General features: G+C 67.7%; 1 protein-coding gene across 1 annotated transcript in view; it reads left to right on the top strand.

Moving 5' to 3' along the window:
* The first annotated feature begins 433 nt into the window (after positions 1-433).
* The window catches only part of DNMT3B (DNA methyltransferase 3 beta), an 11717-nt gene continuing 2320 nt past the window's right edge, over positions 434-9830 (top strand). Inside the window, exons 1-16 of the mRNA XM_026041956.1 lie at positions 434-538; positions 3408-3552; positions 4348-4451; positions 5513-5665; positions 5987-6190; positions 6941-7099; positions 7300-7407; positions 7676-7817; positions 8108-8236; positions 8408-8452; positions 8570-8649; positions 8720-8832; positions 8938-9121; positions 9189-9273; positions 9469-9614; positions 9689-9828. Of these exons, the coding sequence (XP_025897741.1) occupies positions 434-538; positions 3408-3552; positions 4348-4451; positions 5513-5665; positions 5987-6190; positions 6941-7099; positions 7300-7407; positions 7676-7817; positions 8108-8236; positions 8408-8452; positions 8570-8649; positions 8720-8832; positions 8938-9121; positions 9189-9273; positions 9469-9614; positions 9689-9828 (2042 nt within the window). The remainder of the gene's footprint in view (positions 539-3407; positions 3553-4347; positions 4452-5512; positions 5666-5986; positions 6191-6940; positions 7100-7299; positions 7408-7675; positions 7818-8107; positions 8237-8407; positions 8453-8569; positions 8650-8719; positions 8833-8937; positions 9122-9188; positions 9274-9468; positions 9615-9688; positions 9829-9830) is intronic.

The raw sequence follows: 9830 nt of genomic DNA, 5'->3' as shown, positions 1-9830 counted from the left end.
AGAGGGGGAGGTCATGTTGGAGAAAGGAGCTGGACGGCATCTGGGAGCCCCAGGGAAGGGGGAACAGCGCGTGGAAACAAGGGTGACCACCAGGGTGACGGCTGGGCTCCGAGGGTGCCCGTTCTCCCTGAGAAACAGCCCAGGAAAGGGACACTCTCCTAAATGCCGTCCCTGTGGCTGGGCCTTCCTGGGCCACCCTTGCCACTGCTTCCCAAGAGCCTCCATGGCAGCTTGAAACTCTCAGCTCTTGGGTCTGGGACGAGGGGCGCAGGTTCTACCAGGCGGAGGTCGGGGGTGACATGGGGACAGAGGAGTCACCGCTTTCTTTCCTTTCTCGCTGGGGAAAAGCTGCCGCCACYGTAACTCCGGCACGAGGAGCCCTTCTGCGGAGCCTGCGGCACCTGCGCAGCGGGACGAGCCGGAGGTGACCAGCATGAGCATGGTAAAGAGCCTAGAGCGGCTGGAGCAGCGGCTGGCTCTGATGGTGGCTGCCCAGGAGAGTCCCCAGGCCTGGTCGTCCCTGGGCGAGGAGGGGCCGGTTGGTTTTTTGTTTCTTCTCTTTCACCCCAGCTTTCGTGCGGAGCCCCAGCTGCAAACGGGGGGCTGCGGGGGGGCGGGGGCTGCGGCGCCGGGAGCCCTGCATGGAGGGCAGAGAGGAAACGGGAAAATGGAGGGAAGTGCCGGAGCCGGGGGCTCGCCGGAGCGCTGGGGAGAGGGGCAGCGCAGGAAACAGCCCGGCCCTTCCCAGCCGATCTGCTGCGATGGGTCCCCTTTCTTCTTGAATTGCCACCCCAGCAGCTCTTTTCTTTGCAGGATTAGAGGGAAATACTTGGTTTTGGGGGCGAGTTAAAGGCCATTTGTGCGTGCCATAGCCCGGAGCCAGTGATCGGGCGCCTTTATTCCTTTTTGTTATTCAAGCAGGGCTTGGCGATGGCCGCCATCCCGGCCATCAGGGACAAGGCTTCCCCGCGGCCTTTTGATATGCGCGCACTGTGTCTGGAGGCAAAGTCCGCCTGTCTCCCTCGCAATCTCCCCACCTCCTGGGGAAACACACCTGATAAGGGAGAGCAACGCTGTTTTCTCAAGAGGGAAAACTGAAACCGGCCGCGGGCCAGGCTGGGGGAGCAGCGCCGGTCCCACCGGCACCAGCTCCAGAGCCGCCGGGTGAGCACGGGGGCCACCGGTCAGCAGGAACCAGGGGTCCTGGACGGGCAGGGGGCTCCCAAAGCCCTGAACATTAGGGCCTGCTCTATCCTGCTTTGGCCAGCCTTAAAGAAGCAGGGATTGCAAAACGAGGGCAGGCTGCGAAGCCAGTGGGGTCATGGTAGAGCCACCGGGAATGACCTGGTCATGGTGTCACCGGCTGCGGCCAGAACCAGGCTCTTGAGCAGCTCTAGCACCAGAGGTGGGAATGGGCATTACCTTATTCTTCCCTCTGGTTCCCTATGGAACGGTGACTGGCTGCAGGGCCCGGTGTGCCGGGAGCAGTGTCAGGAGCGGAGCCGCTTTGCTCTGTGGTTGCTCGTGACTCCTTCCTGCCCCGCGCGCCCGCTCGGGCTGTGCCCGCTTCTGCTGCAAGGCTCCTGCTGCAGCGCGTGGAGGAACAGGGCAGGATGGCGCGGCCTCTGCARCCACCTATGGCTTCAAGAGAGCGATGGTTGGGTAGCCCTGTGCAGTCTGTGCTCTGCCCTTCCCGGGCACTGGCAGCGCTGCCCATGGCGCTGGCATGTCCCTTGGGAAGCACCCAGGGAGTGTGAGCGGAGCGGTGCCCGCAGAGAGCACCGCTGCTCCTGCACGAGCCCTGTCCTTGCTCTGCTGCAGCGCTCCGGCCCTGCAAAGCAATGACTGCTTCCAGGCAAGGAATTGGTGTTTCTTTGCTTTTTTTTTTTTTTTTTTCCCCTTCAACTAAACAGTAAAAAATAATATTTTTTTGAAGGCAGATCTCCTCAGGCGTGCAGCAAAGTTGAGCTTGGCCCGTCAGCGGCTCCGGTCCCGGTGCCATCCTGCAGGAGCCGCTGGAGCCGTGTTCCCGGGGCTGGGACGGGAGCAGGGCCGGGACGCCCTCCCCGTGGCCACTTGCCCGGCTCGCAGCGTGGCTGTGGCCAGTGCCGGGCGGCAGCTCTCGCCCTCCTGCCGCGGGTTGGGGGTGATTTGAGGTGCAAAGAGCGGCCGTGCGGGGCCGAGCCCCGGCCTGGGCCCTGGCTCGGAGCTGCTGCTTGGTGCAGAGCTGTGGCTGGAGCTGGCTGTGCCGCACAGTGTCCTGCTGCCSCTCAGCAAACCCCTTCCATGTCCCTCTTCCTGGAGCTGATCCCATAGGTAGCTGCTGGGCTCTCTCGTTGTCCCCCTTCTTGCTGGAACATGTTCCTGGGCTTCCCTCTTTGCCTGGAGGAGCCCTTGGCTCTCAGCCGCAGCCAGGCGCTCTCGAAGGCGCTGGGTCCCTTTGCAGTGGCATCACCGTCATCCCTGCGCTTGCTCCCGCCRTCCCGCAGTGATGTGGAGGGTCCCCGGGCAGGAGGGCTGCCGTGCCGGGTGCCGCGGCGCCCGCGCAGCCTCCCCGAGCCGGCCGTGAGCCCGGCGAGTCCGGGCAGCTCCCGGGATTGTTGCTGCGCCCGGGAGCAGCGGTGCTGCCGCGGTGGCATTTCTGCGAGCAGCCGGAGGGCTCCGTGCGGGGCTGCTCCCGCCTTTGTGGTGGGCATACGTGGTGCAGGGGAGCCCGTGTGCCCGGCCGTGCCGCCGAGGTGGCCATGGGCCGTCCCGCATGGGCGCTGCCCCCCTGCGCACAGGGCATCGCTGTGGCCAGGGAGCCGAAGCTCCCGTGGGAGCCGAGCAGACCCTCTAAGCGCTGTGGCTCCCTGGGCCCATTGGCAGCCCCAGCACCTTCCTCGGTGGGATGGGGCTGGGAGCTCCATGGGAGCAGGACGGGCTCCTCTGGAGCGTGCGGGCAGACCCTGCCCACGCGGCCGCCCCTCCGCCTCGTCCCTCGCCTCGTCCCTCGCCTTGCCACGGCTCTGCTGCAGCTGCTCGCCCCAGTCCCCGTCGGCAGGACGGCCGCAGAGCGGCGGCGCGAGCGGCCGGCCGCTGGGGTGGCAATGTCCCTGCTGGCGCGAGTGTCCCCGGCGGGGCTCTCCAGGCCCTGCCTGTGCTGCCCCGCGTGCCGAGTCCGCCGGGGGTCCCAAGTCCTTCAGGAGCAACGAGCAGGTCTCAGCCTGGACCTCTGCATGCTGGGGCCGTTCCCAGGTGCCATTATGCCGTGGCACTCGCCCTGTCCTGACCCTCGGGTTGGCTTGCTGGTGCTTCAGGAGAGCTGCCGGGAAGCGCTCGGCTTGCTCGAGGTCCTGGCTGTGGGCGCTCTGCCTTTCCCGGCTCTCGGCGTGGCTAAATCCCCTCTCCGCTCCCTGCTTGCCTAGGCCAGCATGAAGAAGGACAAGAACCACGGCCGGGAGGAGGCGGATTGCCGGGCCGAGCTCATCCTCATCAATGGGGACTGCAGCGATCCTGCCAAGGACAAGCCCGCCCTCGTGCTGGAAGCCAACGGGAAGCCTGACGCCCCAGGTGGGTCCAGCCTGGCTGTGCCCGCGCGGCGCTGGGGGAAGATGCTCCAGTTCTCTGGAGCTGCTTAAATACACGCCCTAAACCACAAACCTCTGCTGGCCGTGAGTCCAAGACAGCAATGCGAGTTGCTCAGCTGGCCTAAATAAATAATATAACGGGAGCAGATGCTGGTGTGGGAGCTGCACAACACGTGGCACTGCGTGGGCAGCAGCCCCGTGCCCTGGTCACTCATTAAACTGCACCAGGAGTGAGGGGCAACYGGGGGAGCTGCCGCCTCGCAGGCGCTGACACGGCTCCTGGGATGCTCTTGGTGGTGGCCCCAATCTTGGTTTGAGCTTCACGAGGCTACGGCAGGATCCCTGGTGCCACCAAGGCAAGGCGGTCCGTGATGGAAGTCAGATGGGCCGGGACCCTGGGGCTGAGCTGGGTTTAGGGCGCTGCGTCCCGGTTGTGCTGAGCTCTGCTTGCGAGGGCAGAACTCGCCTCTTTCCTGAAGGGCTTCAAACGAATTGATGACAAGACCTGAATAGCAGGCGTGTGGTTCCATTAGCCCTCCGGGCTCACAGAGACAAAAAGTTTTGTTATTTGTTTTCCAAATGGGAGCAAGCGCCACATTGCTCCAGCGCCTCACGGGCTTCCGCGCCAGCCCGCTTTGCTGGAGCTGCGCTCGGGGTGCCGCGCGGGCGGCTGCAGGGGAGCGCGCTCCTCCCGCGTCCCTCCAGGATGAGGCCTGGGACACGCGCTCCCCTGAGCGCAGGGACGCGGCCGCAACGCCTTCGCCTCTCCCTCCTGCAGATGCTGGGAATCTGGGCCTGCCGCCGCTGGGGAGCAAGAGGATGAGCAAGGAGCTCGCCAAGGAGGAGCTGCCGTGGCCGCTGGCGCTGGCCGAGGCGCAGGAGGTGAGTGCCCGCGCTCCGTGGCGGGACGCGGCTCCGTGGCGGGACGCGGCTCCGTGGCGGGACGCGCTCGGCCCTCCCGCGGGCGCTGCAGCAAGCGGCCCCACTCCCGATGGGCAGCGCTCTGGGGACGATGCCGTCTGCGTTTGTTATAAGTTTTACCATTTGTTTTCCTTTCCCAGTTCTGTGCTGGAGTGCAGGGCAGAGCGGGTGAGGCAGCTGTGCCCACTGTGTGCTGCAGCATGACAGTATTATTTTCTATATAATTCTTACCAATATTGACATTTTCTGCAAAGTTTGGCTGCATGGATAGACAGAAACATCCGCGGCCTCCYGCTGCCAGGGTGGGCTGCTTGGAGCAGCTCCGGGCTCTGGATCCCGGCTTTGCCCCCACCCTTCCCCTTTTCATTTTATTTTGTTTCTTAACTGGGTTGACAAACCTCCAGTGTCTGGAAGCATTTTTGGCTTCTGGTTTTATTGTTTTGACTTTGAAAGSAAAGCGCAGGGCTGGAGCTGAGCCGGGGCTCCGCAGCTCCCGGCGTGCGCTCGCTGGGGAAGGCGCGGGGCCGTGGGGCTGCACAGCCCCCTTGCACATTAGCGCTCCGTTTCTCTGGATGCAGGAAATGCGCCTGTTCGGCAGCACCAACCACAGGGGGATGCAGCCCTGGCCGTGCCGTGGGGCCGGTGCAGCAGCACCCGCTGCAAGGGGCACCCGGCCGGGCAGCCCCTCGCTGCCGGCAGAGCCCACAGCTCCTGGGAGGGAGGATGAGAGGCTGCATGCACCCCTGGGCATGGAGCGAGGTTTAGCATGCAAGGGAGCATGAAAGCTCATGGGTGGCCTTAGCAGCTCCAGTGTGTGCTGTGCCACCTCGTGGTGTCCCGGGCATCGCCCGGTGCCACCAGGTCTTACACACGCAGCCAAGTGCCGGGGCCGGTGGGTGCCGGGGCCGGTGGGTGCCGGGGCCAGCTGAACCCCCGGTGTGAGTTGGCAGTGGTCCGCGGCCCCCGCGGCTTCTCCTGCGCACACCGAGCAATCCCGGCTCACTGAGTCCCGTCCTTGGCAGGGCCGGCCGCGGGGCAGCGCCGGCTGGGAGAGCAGCCTGCGGCAGAAGCCGCCCGTGCGCCTCATCTTCCAGGCGGGCCAGACCCGGCACGAGATGAGGATCAAAGAGGCGACCGAAGTGGAGACGCTCAAGGAGCTGCCGGCTGCGGGGCGGGTGAGGCTGCCCCGTGCGCCTCCTTCCCCTGCCTGCGAGTTCGGGGGTGCTGAGAGCCCCTCTGAGGGGCTGGAGCAGCTCAAGGGCTTGGGATGCACCAGGAAGGGAGCAGGGAGGAGAGCAGCAGGTTCTTGGTGCCTTGCATGGGGAGCGGGGGTCCCTGGGTGCTCCCACCTCCTGGCCGGGAGCCTCCTGGAGCCTGGGGCTCCGGGGCCCCTTCCCAGCCCCCTGCCCACTCCCTGGCCGGTCGGAGGTGCTGCTGGACGGGACGGGGCTCTGCTGCCCGTGGCCATCCGGCGCTGACACTCGTYCTGCCCGCAGAGCTCCAAGCGGCGGCCGGCCGTGCGCATCCAGGCGCCCACCATCGACCTCACGGAGGACGACTCGCAGGACTCRTCGCGCAGCAGCAGCTCCCTCTCGGCGGGCAGCGCCCTCGAGGGCCCCAACGGCGCCGAGCTCCTGCCCGACGAGCCCGAGGGCCGCGAYGCGGGCAGCAGGGACGCGGCCGTGCCCCCCGAGTACCAGGTACGGGGAGCCGCTCCGGCCCGCGGCACGTGGGCGCAGGGCTGTCCCGCACGCGCCAGCCCGGGCGCGGTGCCCGCGGGGACACGCGGCTGCATGCGCGGGAACGGCGCCGTCGGAGAGGCTCCGGCTCCGGCGCGGGCAGGCAGGGAAGCTGCAGACGAGTGATTCACCAGCGCCGCAGGGCGCAGGGGCAGGGCTGAAGCTGCAGCAGCAGGGCCGTCGCAATCCCGTTCTGCTGCATCGTTAGTGCTAATTGCAGAGCTGGGGGGAGGCTCCTGCGTGGAGGCTCCAGCGAGGCTGCTCCCCTCCTGGTGCCTTTGTGAGGGCCGGCACCAGCRGCTCTGTGCCACCTGGGCAGCCGTGCGGGCCGCTCCACGGGCAGCGAGTCCTGCTCGGAGGGCAGGAACCTCCCGGCATGGGGTCTGTTCCCGAGCGGTGCAGGGCACCGGTGCCGGCGTGGGCAGGAGCGGGCACGTGCGGTGCCGAGGGCAGTGCGCCCTGTGCAGGACGCGGCACGCGCCGGCTGCTGGCTGCGGGCGAAGCTGGCAGCGTCCCGGCTTCCCCCGGCTTTCCGAGCACGTTCCGCAGCGCTGCGGTGCCCGGAACCAGCGCGCGGGCGCTGCGGGGCTGCACTCACGTTGGGGCGTGCGGCTCCGCTCGCCATGCGCCCCGGAGCAGGGAGGTTTGGGGAGAGCCGCCGGCGGGCAGCGTGGCTGGAGCGGCTCCCGCGGCATCCCACTGGCCTTGCAGGATGGGAAGGACTTCGGCATCGGGGAGCTCGTCTGGGGGAAGATCAAGGGCTTCTCCTGGTGGCCGGCGATCGTCGTCTCCTACCGAGCCACCTCCAAGCGGCAGGCCGTGTCCGGCATGCGCTGGGTGCAGTGGTTTGGAGATGGGAAGTTCTCGGAGGTGGGTGCTGCGACCGGCCGCGTGGGATGGCCTTTGCTGTCCCCTTGTGCAGTCTGTCCCTGTGCGTGCTCCGTGTGCTCCTGCTCATCCGCCTGCGGGCTGCCCGGGGCAGGGCGCGGGGACACCAGCTCCCGTGTGGCACCTGCACAGGGACTCGTCCCTTCGCGGCCGCTGTTGTTCAGTGTCTCTCGCTCCCGCAGGTGTCTGCGGACAAGCTGGTGGGACTCATGGCCTTCAGGCAGCATTTCAACTCCTCCACGTTCAATAAGCTAGTGTCCTACCGGCGAGCCGTCTACCACGCGCTGGAGGTAACCGGGAGCACGTGGGGCCCGAGATGCAGCGCGAGGGAGGGAGCCGGAGCCCGCGCCCCAACCATGGGGCTGCTGCTGCATGTGCTGGGCACGGGCGTCTGGGCAGCTCCGCACAACGCGTGGGGAGCGTTTCCAGGGTGCTCAGTGGGACGCCAAGGCCGTGGTCCAGCATCGGTCACCGTTCCGTGCTGGGAGCCGCTGCCGACCCCGCCATGGGRTGCCCAGGGGTTTCTGGAGCGCGGGCGCTTCCCTTGCCCTGGGCCAGGTTGCACGGAGCCGCTCGGGGAAGACGTTTGCAAGCAGCCCCGGCGAGTCCCTGGAGGAGCAGCTGAAGCCCATGATCGACTGGGCCCTCACCGGCTTCAAGCCCTTGGGCTTCAAGGGGCTGAGACCACCTAAAACACCAGGTTTGATGGATTCCTGAGCGGGGCAGCGGGGCTGGGCACTGGCCACGTGCCCGCCAGGACAGAGCTCCGGCTTAGCCAGAGCTCTCGTCCTCACCGTGCTCAGCCGGGCTGGAGCAGGTGGGACCTGGGGTGCGAGAGCATCCGTTTGCACGGGAGGAGAAGGGGGCAGGACAAGGGGGATGCCGTCCCGCGTGGCCGGGACGCCCCCGGTGCCCGCGGTGCCGGGCAGGGCCGCGGTGGGAGCTGCCCTGCGTGCCCGGCCGGCGGCTCAGCCCGCGGCACGCTTGCAGAGAGCGGGGCGCTGCGGAACGGCACGGAGGAGGTGCTGCCCCTCGAGCACTGCCCGCCCACCAAGAGGCTCAAGACCAACCCCTGCAACAACGGCAAGGAGCCGCGCGTGGAGGACGACCAGAGCCGAGGTACCGGAGCCGCGGGGCCCTGCGTGCCTGGAAGGGACYGGGGAGGGAGCCAGCCGGAGGCAGCACCCGAGGGGACGCTGGGGCCGCCCCCGTCGCAGGTTCCTGCGTGCCAGGGTTTCTTTCTGCAGAATGAACATATCTGTGTGTTTGGTTTCTCTTTTTTATCTCAAGAGCAAATGGTTTCTGAAGTCACGAACAACAGCGGGAGCCTCGAAGGTAGTCAGGACCTCCGTGCCTCTGCGGAGGGCCGGGTGCGGCGCTGGCCGGGCACCCTCGGGCACCGGCTCCGGCGCCTGGCGGGCCGGCCGGCGAGCAGGGTCCCTCTCCACGCAGAGCGCTGCTTGTCCTGCGGCAGGAAGAACCCGGCCACCTTCCACCCGCTCTTCGAGGGGGGGCTCTGCCACACGTGCAGGGTAAGTGCCGCGGGCGCCGCGGCTCCGGCGGGGAGGCTGCCCGAGCCGACCCTGCGCTCCGCTCCGCCAGGACAGATTCCTGGAGCTCTTCTACCTGTACGATGAGGACGGCTACCAGTCGTACTGCACGGTGTGCTGCGAGGGCAAGGAGCTGCTGCTCTGCAGCAACGCCAGCTGCTGCAGGTGGGCAGGGGCGCGGGGCGCAGCCGCTGTGTGCCGCSGAACGGGGACGGTGCCGGGGGCTCTGGGAGGGCCCCGCGGCAGCTCGAGGTGCTCTGTGCCGCCCAGGTGCTTCTGCGTGGAGTGCCTGGAGGTGCTGGTGGGGCGAGGGACGTCGGCCAAGGCCAAGGAGCAGGAGCCCTGGAACTGCTACATGTGCCAGCCGCYGCGGAGCTACGGCGTGCTGCAGCGGCGGCACGACTGGAGCGTGCGCCTGCAGGACTTCTTCAGCAGCGACAAGGGCCAGGAATACGTAAGGGCGGCGCGCGGAGGCGAGCGTGGCGCGCGGGGCGCCGAGCCCAGGGCCTCTGTCCTCGCAGGATGCGCCCAAGGTGTTCCCGGCCGTGCCCGCCGCGCAGCGGAGGCCCATCCGGGTGCTCTCCTTGTTCGACGGCATCGCCACAGGTGAGCCCATATTCCTACTGGTGACGGGTCGTTCGGTGGCCGTAAAGGTGCCCAGTGGAGCGTGGGGCTGTGGGGCTGGTTCTACTCATCTAAACGTGGCCTTTGGCCCCCTCGGACGAGCAGGACGGCCAGGTCGGTGCCTGTGCTTGCAAAGCAGCCTGGACAGAGCGGCCTCAGCCCTCGTGTGTCCTGCAGGGTACCTGGTGCTGAAGGAGCTGGGCATTAAGGTGGATAAGTACATCGCGTCGGAGATCCACGAGGAGCCCATCGCGGTGGGCACCGTGCGGCACGAGGGCGACATCACCTACGTGCACGACGTCAGGAACATCACCAAGAGAAACGTGAGCGGCGAGGGCAGGGCCGCGGGGCGCCCGGCCGCGCGCGGGCCCCTGATGGGCTCCCCGCTCTGCCCTAGATCGAGGAGTGGGGCCCCTTCGACCTGGTGATCGGCGGGAGCCCCTGCCGCGACCTCGCCCTGGTGAACCCCGCCAGGAAGGGGCTCTACGGTAAGGGCGGGCGCGCGGGGCCGGCGCGGGCGGCCGCCCCCCGGCCCGGCC

The sequence above is a fragment of the Nothoprocta perdicaria genome, unplaced genomic scaffold (assembly GCF_003342845.1).
Source record: "Nothoprocta perdicaria isolate Ctin4 unplaced genomic scaffold, notPer1 scaffold_3, whole genome shotgun sequence".
Taxonomy (NCBI): domain Eukaryota; kingdom Metazoa; phylum Chordata; class Aves; order Tinamiformes; family Tinamidae; genus Nothoprocta; species Nothoprocta perdicaria.
The sequence above is the reverse complement of the archived record's forward strand: the minus strand, read 5'-3'. Positions and strand labels throughout refer to the sequence as shown.